The sequence below is a fragment of the Pleurodeles waltl genome, chromosome 6 (genome assembly GCF_031143425.1).
Source record: "Pleurodeles waltl isolate 20211129_DDA chromosome 6, aPleWal1.hap1.20221129, whole genome shotgun sequence".
In the NCBI taxonomy this organism is placed as follows: domain Eukaryota; kingdom Metazoa; phylum Chordata; class Amphibia; order Caudata; family Salamandridae; genus Pleurodeles; species Pleurodeles waltl.
In genome coordinates, this window is record NC_090445.1 from 1,517,243,466 (window position 1) to 1,517,263,251 (window position 19,786).

The following is a 19,786-nucleotide window of genomic DNA, read 5'->3' on the forward strand; positions in this document are numbered from 1 at the left end:
CAGACAACTTAATGACACCCAGGCCTACTCTCCACTACCGAGTAATCCTCTCCCTAACATTACCAACATGATCAGAAAGAAATTGGCATTTTGGAAAAATCAGTGTCTCCTGACTGATTTAGAACACAGATTTTTGTACATCGAGGCGCCCCGGGCTCCTTGTATATACATCTTACCAAAAGTCCACAAACCAGGGGGTTTTCCTCCTGGCAGACCCATCATCTCAGGAATTGGCTCACCTACGGAACACATCTCCGAGTACATTGATTCCTTTCTCCAACCCTTGGTACACAACCTTCCGTCCTACATACAAGACACCCGTGATCTGTTGTGCCAATTGGAAGACATCGATTGGTCAGAAGACTTTATGTTTGTATGCCTCGACGTCAGTTCCCTCTACACATCCATCCCCCTGGAAAGGGGACTAGAAACGCTCCAACGTACATTCAGTACCCGGGATGCCACATTGTATGATCACACACGCATGCTACTTGACCTCACACGGTTAGTACTTGAGAACAATGTATTCTTAAATGATGGCAGATGGTTTCGACAGTGTCAGGGTGTAGCCATGGGAGCTAAGTTCTCCCCCTCATATGCCAATCTCTACATGGGTCAATTCGAGAAAATACACTTATGGTCCAACTGCCCGTCACACCTCACTGAACACATCCTGTACTGGGGTAGATATATCGATGACATTCTGGCTATCTGGACTGGCAACGCTTCGGACCTTAATATACTGTTTGAGCACCTTAACACTAACGATTTCAACTTAGTTTTCACTCACAAAGTAGACACTACTGAAATTGAGTTCCTAGATCTACGTCTGTACATCACCAACAACAAGATCATGTCAAGACTGTACAGGAAACCTACTGCCTGTAACTCTGTCCTACATGCTCATAGCGCCCATCCCCTTTCACAGATTAGAGCCATCCCATACGGTGAAATGGTCAGAATTCGACGCAACTGCACTGACAATGATGTTTTCAAACAGGAGCTCACAAACCTGACTCACCGCTTTCAAGCTAAAGGATATACCAACAGACTCATCTCGGTTGCCAGTAAACGCATACTAAACAAAAACCAACACGATTTACTGATCAAGAGCCGCAGAGAACCAGTGACCAAGGGTGTTTCTAATATCAGACCGGTCTCCTTCATTACCCAATACGGCCCTGCTAGTAAGGATGTGCTACGTATTCTCAAGAAACACTGGCATCTGTTAATGTTGGACACATGCCTCAAGGACTCAATAGGCGTGTCTCCAACCATCGTACATAGCAGGGGGCGGACCCTTAGGAACATTCTGTGCCCTAGCTTTCTCTGTCCCTCACCTCTGACATCATCTACAAGGTGGATGCCTGCAAAACCGAATGGTTTTTACAAATGTGGCTGTTGCATTTCCTGCCAACTAGCCCTTAATAAAACCATTTCCTTTTCCTACAACACCGTTACCACGCACCACATCAAGACTTTCATGAATTGCAACACTAAGTTCACTGTCTACTGCCTCATATGTGTATGTGGTCTGATCTATGTTGGCAGTTCGATACGCCCACTTAAGGAACGCATTCAGGAACATGTCAGGGCCATCAGAAACGCTAACACCAACTATCCTATGGCTGTCCATTTCAACACCTCACATGGGGAACAGGATCTCCTGAGCCTTAAATTCCATGGCATCACTCAGGTCCCTAATTCACCGAGATGGGGAGACAGAACCAGAGATCTACGTAGATGTGAATCCAAATGGATCATTAAACTGCGCGCAGTAGAACTAGGCCTGAACACGGACCGTGAACTTCACTTCTTTCTCGCATAAGTCGCCATTCCCCTTGTCTGCAACATTGTACATACTAATATTTTCTAATCTCAATAAGACTGTTAACCATTGTTTATCCCAGTAATGCACGTTTACCTGTATACTAATTTATTAACGTTTGTACCTAACCCAATGATGCCTAATTCTACTAATACTGTGAACTACTGTTTATCCCATCAATGCGCTTATGTTCATTTACAAATGTGTCAACTGTTGCTCCTTTTTCTGCACGTCACGGCCTTCACCTGTATATGTTTTACTTGCCATCACAATGGTACAGTGCACCCATATGTATTACGTTGTTTGTTGTATCCTCTCAATGTAACACATGCTAATGGCTCATACACATCTCTTCTTACGCCTCCTGTTGTCCCTGCCTTGCAATATCTGTAGACACCCTTACGTTATCACGTTCCATAAGTCTTGATTCCACCTTTCCTACTGGCCATCTAGGCACTCTCTCGGTACCTAGCACCAACTTAGTCTTTGTGGCATCCTTACTTATCACTTTACTGCCTTTGCTTTTTCCCACTATCATTATTGCACGTCATCTCGGAGTCCCACTCAAGATGGCCGCCGTCTTAACCTTCATAGCCCTGCTACACCCACGTTGGTCGCCGTCTTAGCCTTTTAGACTAGTCCCTCTTTTATATCCACTACACGGCCACCCTCTACTTAACCAGGCGGCTACTCTTCTCGCAGAACAATACACGTTCGTACGAGTACTGGACTGCTCACCGCTTCGCTTCTTACTGGTAAGTTTTCAACTCGCCCCACTACTTATCTCGCTGCGTTAGCCTCACCGCCAGCAATCCATCTATTATTATTATGACTTTTCTAAATCAATACTCGCCTCTTGAAGTGTGTACACAGCGGTTTTCACACCGCAATTACCATCTCGTACGTTCGGTTTCATGACCACTACTCAATTTCTGATCCCTCAACTGCCGCCTACCATGATTCGGACTGTCTCTATTTTTCTAAACTTGGTGTATCTAATTTGGGGCCACATGCCCAGCATAGTATCACCGCACGCCCCGACTCAGTTTTATTCAAACTGGTTGCAAGTTAACCTTTGGCGCACTTTTCCCTCAACATAATTACCTTTATTTTAACCGTTTGAGCATTCGCTTTGTACCTTTTATACATGCCGGCTTTACAAGGCCTTTACTCCATATTCGTTTTACACTTACGTTAACATGCCGCTTTCCCCATTACCTTCTCTTTTATAGTTATTTCCATTTCTAGTCTTCCGGTGCCATTCATCCTGCCCTTTCAACATACTCTACTTTTTCTTCCCTGCTAAAACTTTAGGTTACTTTTCAGGCTTATCAGGGCCTCCCCAATCTTCATTACCAAACAAGCTTCTTACCTACGCACCTGTAGCTGCTTGGCGCAGCCATTCTAATTACAGTTCTGTACCATCCAACTCAGGTATGTTCTCATTAACCATTTTAATGTCATATCTATTTATATAGTTTTTCTTTTCTCTCCTATCTAACTTTTCCCACCAATTTCTCCTCCGGACTTGCTTAGTTTTACTTTCCATTATTTTCTTTTCTTTTTTCTTTCTCTACGCTTTTGTCCAACTGTCCTGTTACACACTATTACCTATCCCCTCCGTCTATTCCATTACTTTTTCTCTCTTTGTCTCATCACATTCACTTTTTTACAGCCCAATTTATTAAGTACAGAGATACTTCGCCACTATACGCCACCACTTACCTACTCAAAAACCAACGGCCCCAGGTAATTACTTTACCCTTCAACTATGCCCTTCGGGACACACCTACCTCAGTACTCCTAGCTTTTTCATGCACCTAGCCGTATCTCCCCCCTTTTGTGTTGTCTATACTTACTTTATCTCCCTGCTTTCTCTTATTCTTGCAATATTCTCCCACTTTGCATACCTATTGCGTGCTCACATCACTACATAGTGCCTACAATTTTAACTTTCTAAACACTTATGTCTTTTAGACATTTTTCACATTACCACGGGGTTTTACCTAGTATTTTCATGTTGCCTAATTGGGTTCCCGTCACTACTCACCTTTATAGCCATGTTTTTCTATTGCTCACCTACACAAACTCGCACCTAATAGTTACGTTCTCTGGTTTTTACACTGGAGTACAATACACAGATATGTATCCAATACTTGTTGTCATTACTGTATTACAGCCTTGATAAAGTCACCTGTGTGACGAAACACGTGTTGGCTGTATCTCCACGATGATCTAATGCTTTCTAAGCATCTACAAATAAAGACACCATCTACAAACCGGATTTGAGACTCATTTCAACACAATTCTTCTCCGAACCTACAGAACCACACCAGCAATATCTTTGCTTGTTTCATTGTTGGACATTACTCTCTGTGTGCTGTGGCCGTTTTGTCCCATTTAAGATTTATAGTTACCTGCTGTCACAGATAGGTGTCAGAACTTTCAACATCATGTTGATAAAAAGAGCAATGTCTCTTGGCTTGACAGGGAACTAAATGCTTCCACGAAAGGTGTATAAGTATGAGCCCCATAAGCTCTACAACAGTGCTCGACAGTACATTGAGAGTTATGTAGGAGATGGCTCCGTAACATTGCATTTTATAAATGGGACGAAACTAAAATTTTTACAGCACAATGTTCTAATTAGACTAAAATTCAGTCGGTTTTCCAGGTAGTTCGAAATAAGTGTTTCAATGATTCAGGGTACAGCAAAGTTCCAAGGACTCTAGAAGCATTATCTTGCTGTAGCAGCAAATCATGTATGTGCCTACAACAAAATCATATGCTACTCTGAGGCTAAATCCAGAGCAAGGTGGGAAGACTGCATCTCAGCCATTCCCGTCCTGAAGTCAGGCTGTTGTTTTCCTGCACATCGAGGATTTCTGTGTATTCTGCATGCCCAATCCCGATCAGTTTCACAAAAACATACAATTTATGGTACTAAAATGTTTGCAGACTTCCACCGCCTAGATTATGCATTTGCGTAACATAAACATGAAAAGACCAATGGTTGATACTAACATGCAAAGATGAGGCTGGGCCCAGGAGATCTGGGTTAGAAGTGAACACCAAATAAATGAAATATCACTCCTTCTCTAACACAAGCCACCTCCATTTGAATTATTCAGACAGATTGCTGAAATCGTCATTTGTTTGAGTTTTAAATATGAAGACTTTAAACAAAACATGAAGAGTGATTTAAGAATGTTAAGTCTTTCAAAGATTATGGTTGACATAACCTATAGTATGATAAGCTCAAGACAGACAATGCTAGCAGATTGGGTTAGCATTGAGTGCAGTGTATGTGACTGTTTCTGTGTAGCGCATGTGTGAGATTTGGAGAGGTGGAGGTAGCCCAACCTGTACACCTTTGTGGATCCTCAGAACTGAGTCATAAAATGTGCATGTTTATCAGGTTCTGAGCCCAGAGCAATTTTGCAGTGCTCTTGTGAAACACTTAGTTAGCTGCCATCCTGCAAAATCTGAAATCTGATATCATTTAAAAGCTTTACAAGGGGACGGAGACGGTTGGCAGTTTGCAAAGCGCAGATGGCTGCACAGTAACCACAGGACTGTGATTAAATTAGGACGTGCCCAGCGCTGCAGAGCAGATTCCTTTGATTGTCATATTGACTTGCAATACAAAGATATGAGACTGGTCCGTATTGACTTCCAGCGCCCCAGCAATTGCCTTGAAAACATCCAGGCACATGCTTCAACTTCACAAGGAGCCTTGAAGGGCAGTGCTTAGTCGATGGATATCTTTAGAGGTCTAACAAAGCAAAGGACTCAATACTACATTTGCAAATCATAAAAACTTTCAAAATAAGGGGATATTATTGGGATTTGGCTAAATAAAGGCAAGTTGTTATTCATGTGACAGAACAGATGTCTAATGCAACCCTAGCTTCACTCCGAACCTGATACTACATGTTCAAGACCATCTAGCCTTGGATCTAGTTTGCTTCCTACCTTATCTTCCGTTTCCCATGCATGAACTGCCCAGTAGCATCCCAGACTGTGTTGTGGAACATATACATCACAGCATTCCAAATGGGAATTACAGTATTCTCCTGTATAAAAGGCTGCATACTGCTTAGACATGTCGTTCCTCCGAGCACAGGTCTTAAAGTGCTTCCCTGTTGACGTAGGATCTGTGTCACATCACTTGTTCTGTTTAATCTACTGTCTATTAAAATGCAAAATGTGTTATAACTTTGCATACTGAATTTGCTTCTAAAACATGCTTGTTTCTTTTCTGTGTAGACCATGGATCGTTCCCTTATTCCAGGAAGGACCCAAGTATTGATGACCTCGAAGAAAGTTTGCGAGAACTGAAGGTTCAGGTTAACAGCCTGGCATCAAGCCTAAATTTTGACTTTGAAGACTCACGTGATTATGGCACCACAATGAATGATGTTTCAGGAATGCAAGTAGTTTCTGAAAGGTTGAATGAAAGTGTGCCAAACTCAGTTGCAGATGCAAACTGGTTTCTAAGCCCCAAGCGTCTTCAGAAGTCACTTGGAAATTATGCTGCACTGAAAAGTTTAGGGCTTCCAATGTTCTCACGTTCTTCACCAGACCGTGTAGCAGGACAGATAGGAAGTGAGATCTCAAGTAGAAACTACCTGTCATCCTCTGTGAGGCCAGTGGATATCGCTAACACAGCCTCCTTCCCAGTGAAGCTTGGTGCTCCTCATGTTGTTGGAGTCAAGTCTCTTCTACCTCCAAAAGTCCCAGTTCGGTCACGCTCGCCAGGAAAAACAATGGCTTCCCTAATCCGAGGTCGATCACAATCCCTTGATCGTTCTGGGAGCAACCGCTCTCGTTCCTATTCCCCAACTTCAAAAAGAACTCGTTGGTTGCGGTCTCGTTCGCAGTCTCCCAAGCCAGTCTGGAGACCAAATTCAGCAAAAGCCAATGCTTGCTCACAGCCTCCTCCCCAGTTTGGTCGGCAGAGACCAGGAACCAAAACGACTGCAATGAACCGGCAATCACGGTCTCGGTCCTACAAGCCAGGAGCGTTGGTCACCAGATCCTTTACTCCTCCAAGGATGAAGAGCAGGAGAGAGTTGAGCTACTCATGGAGTCCATATGGGCTGGCCTCCTCTGCAATACCAGCACCAACAGCTCAGGAAATCAGCAAGCGGTAAGGGAATGTGTGTATTGCTACGTTCATGTTCTTATTGTGTTTATGTTACTGAAACTGATTGCGGAAAAGACTTTGGAATTCTATAGTTCTTGCAGAACAATAGCAATCCCCATCCTGTTGTGGATAGCAGTGCCTTCTATATCCCAGTTAAATCCTTGAAACAAAAAGTACATAGAGCTCTGTGCTAGAGGTTGTAAAAATGTTTTGCGTATAATTTTAGCATCATAAGTAACTGGCAAGACAAGTTTCTTACAATATCTGAGGTGGCTTAATGCAGTCTTCACATTGCATTTTTTTTTTCTAAAAACATTTATAACCTTTTTGTAAGGAAAAAAACAGAGCATTTGCAAATACATGACCTTTTGTGAGACCGTAGCTAAAGGATAATCCCCAGCTTAATTTAAAGTTACATTCAACACACATGGGTGTTCGAGGGAAGAATTAATATGAACAGCCAGTGGGCAACCGTACACTGACATAACAATTATAATAATAGAAATAGGAGGATCACCTACAGAAGGAGATGAGATAGCAAAGTAAGCCCCCATTGATCCCAGATCTTTGATTGTTTACAGGGAAGCCTCTCTTGGTATGTTAGTGTTTCAAGCAAGCAGCACCTACCAATGGCTCAATGTATGTACTCAGGATTTTCAAGGCGGCTGTTTGTGGCCACAAACTGGACCAATTTACTGAAGATTATTGCCACCCCTTAAGCTTTAGTAAAGCCACATATGCAATACCAAACCTGCATATGAAGAGGAAAAGAAAGGACAGACAGTGTAGTTACCCCACGAAATTCCCCTCAATGAGAGTCCTCAGTAGTTTCCACTCCAGAAGATTTTTCGCCCGTGCCTATTAGAGCTCACAACCCCTTGTTACCCCAACTAAAGGATGATCAGAAGTTGCACAAGCTATCAGTAGACGTTGGTCGAACATGAAAATCTATCCCTCAGAAGCCTTCCAATAAAAATGGAGAGCGTGGTGTAAAACCAGAAGGAAACGGGAGTTCCCAATTTGGGATGCTGAGATCAAATTGGAGCTCCAGCTTGCTATGTGGTTTTCATCCTGTGTTCTTCTTCATGATGGACATTTTGCTGCCTGTTCTGTGCTGCATAAACAAATGACAAGGGGCAATGGGATGCACCTCCACAAAGAAAAAAGAAATGGGGGCATCCCCCTTAAAAAAAGAATCCTAGAGGCCACACAAAATATGACGGACTGCTGAAATCCACATCAGGGTCCCTATCCATAAGTAAAAAAAAGCCCTCTGCTCTTCTGCAGAAATACAGTAAGAGCAGGAAAAAACTAAAAGGTATAAGGGGGAGAGTGACCAAAATGTCAAAATTACTTAGGGGCAGACACCCAGCCTACGGTGCATTTGCCTTTGTCCAGCTGCGCAATATTTCAAAATTAGCCACCTAGCTGTCAACTGGGAGAGGCCCAGGTACACCAAACGAATAGTTGTCGCAGATGACCTCTCAATAGCACCATGCCCACACCCAACCACATTGCCAGCTACCAAAAACATACTTCTGTATTTCGGACAAGAGGCTGAAAGTATCCCTTTAAGTGGGACAGCGACACATTCTCCTGCAAAGAATCAGCAAGGACCCTTCTTCTTTTTTTCTGCTTTGTTTCTTCTGCTGCAGGCCCTGAATCTTGCTCCTCAAGTGTCCCCTCGCTAAGCCACTCAGTGGTGCTCATCTCATCTCCCTCTTTGTGCCATTCGTCCTTTGGTTTGTCACTTTATGGTGCGGTCGTAGGATATCAGGGCATCATCTGTTGAATCAGTCCCTCACGCCCTGCAGGACAGTCCTGGTCAACTTTGGGGGAAGCAAAAGAAATACAGTCCGAATGCCTACATAACCTACTCGGTCTACCACACTGTGCAGATCCTGACGCACAGGTGCCATTTCTACACAATCCTCTCCAATCTTAAATTCTAAGACAGATGGGGAGGTATTAATAGCTTTAAAGAAGTAATCCATGGAGTCTAGCTATGTCATTCTCTTGTTGCTCCATAGCACTGGTACTAGTCCATTTTGTGAAGATTGCCGACTGCCCTGATGAGGTGTATTTATCCAACTTTGCTTCATTGCATTGTGGCATACCATTGCCTTGTACCATTGTGACAAATTATTGGTCCTGGATACCTTATGGCCAGAAGTCCTCACTCTGCAGCCCACATGAAGGCACTAACGGTCAGCGGTTTCGCACCTAAGGCCATGCGTCTCATCAGTCTGAGTCAGCAGCTCTAGACCTAAGTCTCGTGTATTAGTACATGCCTAGGCTTACACTGTGACCTCTAACGCTCCTTTATTTGTTTCTCGCAGCCTCTGTTCCTCTAGCCTGAGAGGCTGCCTTATCCCACTCTTTGGCATTAGGACGTTGATTGTGCCCTTGCTTTGTAGATTTGGGGTGGGGGAGTGTACCATTCAGTTGCATGATTTCCACCAAAGAGGCTGGGAGGTGTTAAATCACCAGCCTCTCTGATCCGCCATGTTGGCTCCTCCTCCGGGCATCTATTAGTTGAGATACCTCCAAGCAAGGCTCCACACCAGTGTGTTCCCTTCTGCTGTGCATCTGAGCCCATGAGGCTTCCAGAAGTCTTGAGTCTGTCTGAGGGAAAGTCAAAGTGACTTCTCCTCCTTCCTTCTGCAGCTCACATGTGGGTCCAAGGTCAGGCTCCACCTTCAGCATCCTGCAAGTCTTATCAAGACTGCACTCTTGGTGACTCAGCTCTGCCTGTAGGCTCCTCCATTTGTGTAGGCTGCAATGAGGTTCAGGCCAAGTGCTTTTTTGCGGCCTACCTGCTCTACTTGCTTTACTGCCTTGCAACCGAAGATTATCTTCTCCCCATATAAAGACACCATCTTTTGCAGGCAAGAATGATTACTGTGGCCAGCGGTCTGGGGCACAGCCCATATAGCTGTGCCTTTCCTCCCTTGTGTTAGCTGGACAGGGCTCACACTTGCGATCTGGTTCACTAGGTACCTGACATGAACTCAAACTTTCTGTTGGCATATATTGCTTCCAGAAGCTTCGTGCCAGGTGTATTTGAATCGGGGGGCACTCGGCTCAAAAGATAAAGAAGGATGGGGAAGCTTTTATAGAGAGCCAGACTTCTTGCTATGCTACTGCTTAGGGAAGTCAGTAGTTCAATGGGGACTCCTTTAAGGTTCTTGAAGGGCAAATGGGTAGCTCTTGTAATTTTGATGTACATAAATGTTGTCCTGTTAGGTCACTTCACGTTACATGATTGCCAAATATAGTATCCTCAAAATCAGAAATAACTCTTAGCCTTTGCTGCACCCACGCCAGAAGACCTGCTGTCACCCTCAGACTGTCTCTCTCAAAACTCCTCTCCTCCTTCTGCGTTGTTATCTGACAGTTTATCTGTTCTGATTGGAAGATGCCAAACGTCTAGCGAAATTGCACTGTGTCGGATAACATGCATGTTTTCTGATCTCTGTTGTATGCAGGCATCAGTACTAACTGCAGCTAGTAAGTCAGATCATTGAGTTGATTGATTGCTCTGGAGATCTGTGTGAAATCTCCAAAATCAGTCCTGGGAAATGAGTACTTATGAGTCTGGCAATACGCGTATTCTGTATTTAAGCACTAAGGGCCAGATGTAGGAAACATTTTGCATGGCGCAAACAGCGAATTTCGCTGTTTGCGACATGCAAAAAGCACATCGCGATGCCCATTCCCATTTTGCGAGTCGGTAACCTGGTTACCGACTCGCAAAATGGGAATGCGAGTCGCAAATAGGAAGGGGTGTCCCCTTCCTATTTGCGATTCGCATTGCGATGCAGAATTGCTTTGTGACCGCGGTCGCAAAGCAATTCGCAGTTACTACCAGTGTCACACTGGTGGTAACCCATTTGCAAAAGGGAAGGGGTCCCTATGGGACCCCTTCCCCTTTGTGAATGGCCCTGATTTTTTTTTTTCAGAGCATCTGCTCTGAAAAAAATGGAACAAAAACGTTTCATTTTTTCATTTGTAATGCAACTCATTTTCCTTTAAGGAAAACGGGCTGCATTACAAAAAAGACAACTGCTTTATTTAAAAGCAGTCACAGACATGGTGGTCTGCTGTCTCCAGCAGGCCACCATCCCTGTGAGTGCTACGACTCGCAATGGGGTCGCAAATTGCGACCCACCTCATTTAATATTAATGAGGTGGGCCTTTGCGACCCCCTTGCGAGTCGCAGATGGTGTCAGGGACACCATCCTGCATCCGGGTTTGCGACTCGCAAATTGCGAGTCGCAAACCCGGGATTTCGTACATCTGGTCCTATGTGACAAACTATTCACTCCATAACACCTGCATATAATGTATTAACTTTATTATTTTTACTAGTTAACTTAGAATCTTAAAGTTTGTTACAGTAAACTCCCTTCTTATTTGTTGTCTACATGCATAAACCTGGTGTCACTCATTTGAAGATTTAATTTCCCTTTTAACTTATTTATCTTTTGGATCTGGAACAGCACTCAGTGGCTGTTATTACCTCAGCTTCAGATATTGATCAACTTTGGTACATATATGGACATTCCATCACACCATTACATGAAAATGCTGAAGGAATGATTGAACCTCCCTCCCATAGCTTTTAAATGCTTAGTGATGAAGGCTCCCATCTTAACGTCCTTTTTCTGATTCTGGTGATATTTAGGGATCTGAGGGTGGTCAAAATTGATACTATATCAGGTAGATGAACAGATCAGTTACTTTACCACAATAATGCCAATGGCCATGGAGGGATCCCTAAACAAATGGCATAGCAAGGCAATCGCAGAGTAATAAATTACCTGTTTTCAACAACTACGTAAGCTAAGTACACCTATAATATGAAATTGGTAATGATTATGACTTCTCACAGACAGCACCAATCTCTAATTATTTTATTTGCCAATGCCTAACGTCTGCAATAAGTTTGCACTTTTCAGGTAAAAATAATCAAAGATTCTCCAATATTGCATCTTTCACAGATTCACGTGCCTCTGGAATCATCAACCTGAGAGTCGTATGGTAACATTAAAATAGCAGTTCCAGGTTAAACAATTGCCATAAGTCAGTAAAGATAGCTCTTTAGCAACCTAGTCACATAATTTAAAAAGAAACAAACTTCAACCAATAAGAGACAATCCGTCTGAAGACCACATCTTGAGAGACCACCGTACTTCACATTTTGAGCATATGAATCTATGAACAATACCAATACTGGAGAACTGCTCTGGTTCAATCTGCATTGAAGGAGATTAAACTGAGCTGTAGGAGACTACAGTGGTGTGGAAGTCCTATAGCGCTATAGCCCTATACCCAGGACATATTGTTTGGGGTCAAGGGCAGCAGGTTTTTATGTTTATTTTGCCCTTGGGGCAAGTTGGCTCAACCCGCCTGCAGCACAAAACCTTTGGCTGCTGTTTTACAATATCACATTATGGATCAGGAAAGGACATAATTAAGCTAATATTTGTGTTCATATCTTAATGTTGTTCAAACTTGTATTTATGGTTCATTAATGCAAAGCCTTTATTAGGGTAAGTGCTCTAAAGGAATTTTGTAAGCTCGAACTGTACTACTGACAGTGGTTCCAGTATAAAAATGTGTACACACTTTTGCAAAGTTTGACAATATGAGGCTACGTATAATGCTGCCAGAATGCTCTGTGTTTAGATGCAAATATTTGCAGGAGCTCGAAAGCAAGATAGATTCTTCTTTCTTTCAAAACACAATATTCACAAACAAATACGACTAGAAAAAACGTTTTGCTAAATTAGTTTGAAATTGTAGGTACTATTTCTTTGAAGCATCTTTTAGTTAAATATCTTACTACATGCTAGCATTTCAAAAAAATATTCATAATGAAAAACCAGTGTAACGAGTTTCAACAAGATTTTGGGAAACACGAAAATAAACAGACATTGCAAAGCCAAGAGGTTTGATAATGCTAATCAGCTTTTTGTTTTTTTGTCAATGTGTGTTTTGTTTTAACACTGTTTTTGTACGACTTTATTGTTTCTTTATTGTTGTGGGAGCTGCCAGCCAATGTTATAACAACCATAGACAAAAAGCAAACATATGTTTTGGTCTCAAAAAGCACATATGTGCAACCGTAGTTCCTAAGCAAAGAGAGATGCTTTTAATAAAAACAAAAGATCGTGGTTAACACCATACCTAATTAGGTATCCAGTTCTTAAAGGAAGTCAAAAGTGCATCCATAGTATATGTCCTTGCATTAGTGCAGATTTACAGCTTTCATGATTTCAGAAGAATTAACAGAAGTAGGTCAGGAAGACAAAATCCTAGAAAATATTTGTGAACTCTATTTTAGCACGAGCAAATATGCATGTGTATATTTGCTCATGTGAAAATCTGCTTAATATTTACAAGTTCACTTTTCCTTCAACCACTTTTTTCCCAACCCTGGAAAACATGTTACTTCTGCCCTTGTCAAGGAGCAAATTTCCAACCTCTCTCAGTATGGGAAAATATTATCAAAGAGCTGGTGAAAACCCCCAAAACATGCAAGTTAATTAGTTTGCATAGAATCCAAATGGCATTCCAACCCTGGAACTATTGGTTACCACTACCTCCAGCCTTAGTATGCAGATCTGCTGAAAGGTGGCAAAATAAGGGAATTGCTAGTATTCAAAACTTACTATAGTATTAGCCCTGGCATAATCAGAGAGGCTGTAATCAGAGCTCTTACATAAAGAGGTTGCTGCAATAATGTGTTGCTGCACTACATAGCTCCAAAGGGAGTGACTTTGTCACAGGACAAGTAAATAGGATTATCACACACTCTGAGCTCAAATATGAATTTATGAGAAAGCAATCTTTGAGGACAAAAGCACGTATTTAAATACAATAGGGACGCCAATAGTACATCCCATGTGTTCTGTCAAAGTTACACTAATGTTTACTAAGTGTCTCCTTCCCTACATCACTGCCTCTATGGAAAAATCAGAGGCTTTTAATGTTTTTACACAATCACGGGCATTCAGTTCACTATAGAAATGCAAAGGTATATAGTAGTTCCCACTGCCGCCAAATGGAAGAGCTCGAGTCAAATACTTTCAATGAACTTGAAGACACCTCTCATTTCCGGTTCTACTTTTAAGAGGTCTGGAAAACATAGCCCAATGGATGAAACATAAGTGAGCTGAGGTGGAGGAATGGCAAAATAGTGGACCTCCTATTGGGTACAGCAATAAACCCTGAGTACTAGATATGACTGCTCAATTCCAGTTTACTTGGCCCTCCCACTACCTTTGCTAGAAAAAGAGAGATTGTGAGATGTGTGGGATTCCAGTCTTAACTTTGAACCCCCCATAGAGCTAATGGTTCAGGCAGTATTTTTTTCTCCCACCAGGAATAGAAATAGGTATTGCTCATTATAGATGAACCACATCATAAAATAGAAGTTGGGTTTCTTATACTGCCAAACTGGATTATGTCAGTGAGCATTTCTTTAGAGGACTACCAAAAGGCCAAATGAAGCGCCTTCGGATGGTTCAGAAAGCAGTTGAAATGCTGGTTCTTAAAGCAAAGAAGCGTGATAGTACCAGAGATGGTCTTGCTACTCTCCATTGGCTCCATTTAGACAAATCTTTCATTTTAATCTATTTGGTGTATAAATGCCTTATTGGCACTGCCCCTTCATATTCGAGGGAGAAGAGTGCTTTTTATTGTCCACTGTAGCCTTTGAACTTGGCCATCTGGCGCTCATCAGTGTTCCATGAAACTAGCTCAGATGGAAAAGAGACACAAGGTGTCCATTCGGGGGCCTCAAATACAGAATGTCTTGCCTAGAAAAAAATGAACTTGAGTCTTCCTTACTGTGGTTCAGTAAGGCCCTAAAAATAGTTTTGTTTATAAAAGGATCATTCGTACATCGAACTGGCAATATTCAACACGAGAATCTAGAGACCATTAAAATTGTAGATAACACTTAATAAATACTAATCTGGTGAATTATGCATCTTGTTACGTTTTCCTGCTTTATTGTATATAACAATTCATTTTTCTGGGGCATCATTAAATCTCTTCTATAGTTATATGTAATTACTATGAGTGTTAGATTCAATTGTAGCGCTTGCTTTTTCTCTCTGTGCACTCAAGCAGTACTAAGGGCTTTCATAGTAACGATGCATTCCTGGTGATTTGATGGTGTGTGGCTGGTGATTTATCTGGTTGATACCAAAAAGAACATTTCACTAAATGCATCCTGTAAATCGAATACAAAAACATGTCCCCATACATTTTTATAAATTTGAAACTGCTACGCTCAGATTGTCATCCTTTATAGCAAAACTTTAATGATAGTTTTGGCGTCAGTATTTAAGGTTGTCTCTATAACACTGCTGCATTTACAATTTGTTAAAATCCATACTAAAGGAAATCATTTAAAACACATACAATGATATGAACATGAATTCCTAAGCAGAATTGGACCCGATAGTCACAACCCATTAGAACAGAAGAATATGCAAACCAGAATGGCCATCAGAGGTGGATGTAATTTGAAATCGTAAGAATGGCTGAAGGCCTGTGCCTCTGATCAGTCATGTTATGGTTAGTAACATACTGCTTTTGTTAATCACAACCCATCAGTACGACTCCTCTGTGGGGTCAGAGAATGCCCACTAGTGCTGTCTAGGTGTACTGAATAAATTCAGTGTGTGATAAATAAAGAAGAGGACATTGTTTTCCAGGTTTCTGGAAAGCCTCACAGAAGGAGAAATCGGACAGTCTCTCATGAAGATGTCACCGTACCAGCAGGAGCTGGCACGGCTCCGGTTGGAGCGCCTTCGCGTTGAGGAAGAGCTTCTGCTGGAACTAAAACGGCAGCAGGAGCTGGAACGGACACGAGGTCCAAAGCCAAAATGGTGAGTTTAATAATAGATGGCACATCTTACCACATATTTACTCATGCACTGATCAAGCTAAAGCCATTCCAAGTGTCCTGTAAAGCATCCTATGGATATGAAAAGCCTCCCAGATACTCTAGGGATAGCCACATTACCCAGTAAAAAAATCTTTCAAGTTCATTTATTCAATATCTTGTTTTTATCTAAATTATTTCTTCTGGAAAAGCCCTCACCTTTAACTGAGGGAAAGTAGGACAAATGCTTTATCACTCTTGCCATAGAGAATCCACGTCTTTACCTTAACCTCTGATTCTCTTGTACATAGTATTTTGAAGTGCCAGGAATGGGAGAAATATATGGAAATGGAAAGGTTCAAGGGTGTATTCTGGGATGCATATTATATATAAACATAGTACTGTTATTAGGGGCTTTCACACTGTAATCAAAATCTCCCCATGTCTCTTTAGACAGCCTAGCCCCTTCTTTCATGCAGTGAGATGATAATACTTCCTTAGGACATGCTGTTACAGCCAGGACTAAAATTCAGATTCAATGACATAACTTGGTTTTCACTGTGAGGTGAGAGTATATGCCAGCTGAAAGAGTGTACTACACATACACAAGCCCATATCTCTTTATCAGTACGTTTTTCTTTTTATAGTGATAACGGATCACATCTGGATTATTTAGCTGTCACACTTTCCTTAATATTCCCTAGCTTGTTTTCACAGATGTTCCTCCTCCAAATACCCTGGCCCAGCAGGATACGTTTCACTGTTACTCCAGCAGAGCCCTGGGCTACTGTACCCGCACATTTGACCTTCACAAGGTTTCTACCTCAAGCCTTTGTGAGAGAATTCATTGGTTGAGCGTTTGTATAGAACTGTTCCTATTTAGTCACAGAGTGGTTCAGTCACTAGGAGAGCAGTCATTTATCTGGAAGTGTGTTCAGAAGTAATACCCTGAGATACTTAGTAGCGCTATAGAGGCCCTTGGGTTCCATGTGAAAAAATAGAATCCAAAACATCTATTACATAAACATTTTAGAGCACACATTTGAGATGTATTTAATTTCTGAATAAAGTCAAACTCCTATTCAACATATATTAGGACTTAGTTAATTTACTATCCCACCTCCAATCCTAGCATACGTTGAGCGAAGTGGACGTTTGCGTTTGTATATGGAGACATCTGTATAATAATGTTGTTTTTATAATCTTTGCAGTGGAGCCGATGTTTGTGCAGTCTGTTTTCACTTGCTATGCACTCCTGCCGCAAGGAGCACTTCTGCTGATTGGGTCTGTGGGATACCAATTCTTGAAAGGCTCCACACATCTGGTCTTATCTTCCACTGACTTTGAGTTCTTTGGCATTTCTCTTCCCCTGACACACCATCACTAGGATTGTGGAGTCTGCCAACCAACCCTAAAGGTCATGCAGTGGCAGGAACCACTCTGAGTCTGGTTCATGAATATGTATTCTTTCAATTTTTTGAAGAATGATATGCGAGTGGTAACAGAGTTATCTAGAGCCACATGCACAACATTGAATGGGGTTGTCTTCAACAACATGCAGAGCTTCAACCTTGGTATCGGTGAATAGCCAAGACAAGAATAACTTGTGGATTTTAGAATGCTGGACACATCATGCTCAACATTTTCTCATTCCCCGGCTGTGCTGTGTTTTAACTTCTTGAGTATTTAAGGTTCTAAGTCTGTGCACTTTTTTTATTTGTAAGGGAGAACACCAGCACTTCTTAGGAAGAGTGCATTGTTTTTAATGAGAATTTCACAGTCGCAAACACTTTTTCTCATACATTAAGAATGTGGACTTTTATGTTTCTATTTCAAGCACAGGCTCTGTGGATGCATCTTCTTAATCCAAGACCTAGGTCATCCATGACAGGTGATGGAGAAAATGATCAGAATGATATAGCAGCAGGCTGAAATGGTAGCAGGGCAGGGGAAGAGCGACGGAGCTTGAATAATTTCAGAATTACTTAAGAAGAGGAGCAGACATGGAGTACATCGCAATTTTGAGTCAGCAAAGACACAAGGCATAGCGGGGGCTGTGGAATCTTACCTCGGCATCAGTTGGGGCTCTATGGACTGTTCTGACACGGGACATTCTTAGGCAGCCCGGGACATATCCATGCGGAGGTTACTTTTAGAAATGTGCAGCGAGTCCCGGTACTGCTGGTCGTGTGCTGGATCTTTAGTCTTTATTGGAGTTGGGGGCTGCTTTGTTGCGTCTCTGTAAAGGCGCTGCAGACACGTTTGGCTCTGGGGCTCATTGGGAAAAGGCAGCACATACGGCAGCATACACAGAGAACTCACTAATGCTGGTGAGTTACCCCACTCAGGTGCCCAATGCAGCATGGGCCCTTGGGTCTACTTATGTCACAGCATCAGGCAGTGAGTGTAAGCTCTCTACCCCCACCTCAACTTGGGACCTAGGGTAATAAGCCAGGAAATTAGTCAAGTTAATCTAAGTTAAATTGGCCCACACCATACATTACCTTTTACAGACGATGCAAAGGGGAGACCAGCTCAGGAGAGTGATTCTGAGGCATTGTCATATGGGCCCCACAAGACTGAATATTATGTGCTCCACCTGAGCAGATACGCTCCAAGTTCCACAGTCCCTCCAGGCAGGGACCGGAGGGTGAGGCAGAATGACTGAAGGAAAGCTGCTTGTGCAAGGAGCTTCACCTTCCAAATCCTGTCGGAATCCATCAAAGCAAAGTCGAAGTGGTAGAAACGTCAGTATGTTTGAGCACTGTACCCCCCTGCTGTCAAAAGACTCCTATGGGAGAGTCAAACCATCTCTTAACTGATACTTCAAAGTTATGGAGAAAAAAGTAAAGCCAGAGGTGGGAGCATCTGCTGCGCTCTCTTCACAACATCCATCTCTCACTGGGCCAGCATTACTGGACAGTTTTACTACTGCAGGGGTCCCATCCTCAGCAGATAGTTCCACTGGCTTTAACCGACCTTCCAGTCAGAGTACTGTACTTACGGAGGCTCCTATATTGAAGATGGCAAATAAGTATGCCTCCCCGACATCTCTGGGGAATCAAGAGGTTGACACATGGGAGGAGGCAGATAATCACATCCCCTTCCCCCGAGCTAGAGGTTCCTCTTCCCTCTGAGAAGGTCACAGATAGCCTCTCAATCCAAGATATGTTACTTCAATTTAAAATAAATCCCAGATAATAGAGAAATTTAGCACTTCAGGGCATAATTAGACATTGGAGGGTACATTTGATGCACTGGCAGAGCGCATTAGGGTGCTAGAGGAAAAAAAGCCATCTGTACACACCTCGCTGCAAGAGAAGACAGAGGATATTAAATTATTAAAGGAAGCAAATCGCCAACCGCAGGAAGACCTGTAAAGGTTGGTGGTCCATTCAAGAAGAAGTAGCTTTACACTGTTAAATGTCCTGGAGGACCTGGAAGGTACAGACTTAAAAGCGTTCTTCGTTAAAATTTTAAAGGAAGAGTTTAGGGAGGAGGTAGCAGTCTTCAACATGGAAGGCAACATATACATAGGGATCCCTTTAGATGTAATAGTAGCCGTACTGCCCTCGGAAAATACTGGTCAGTTTGCCTACCTTTACCCGAAAGAAAAGATTATTTAGTGCAGGCTTAAAAAGGAAGCATATCCAACATGACGCTTCCCCTTACCAGATTAGGTCTGATGTTGGGCAGGCTATGAACCCGCAAGTATGGGAGCTCAGGAGGAGGATGGAAGAGTTAGGAGGATTGGTCATTACTTTCCCGCTTAAAATCCTGGCAGCGCTAAAAGCAATGTGGCGGAACGAGATGCACACTGTAAGAGGAGGCGGATGAGCTAATAAGGAAGATTAAGTCAAACTCTTAAATATAGAGAAGTGCTTGCACTTCGCTCTTTTTCTGCCCA

The 19,786-nt window shown here is 42.5% G+C and overlaps 1 protein-coding gene across 1 annotated transcript in view; it reads left to right on the forward strand.

The window, feature by feature from the left end:
- The window catches only part of LOC138301029 (uncharacterized), a 52,196-nt gene that overhangs the window by 22,636 nt on the left and 9,774 nt on the right, over nucleotides 1-19,786 (forward strand). Inside the window, exons 3-4 of the mRNA XM_069241051.1 lie at nucleotides 6,098-6,980; nucleotides 15,710-15,883. Coding sequence (XP_069097152.1) covers nucleotides 6,098-6,980; nucleotides 15,710-15,883 — 1,057 coding nt within the window. The remainder of the gene's footprint in view (nucleotides 1-6,097; nucleotides 6,981-15,709; nucleotides 15,884-19,786) is intronic.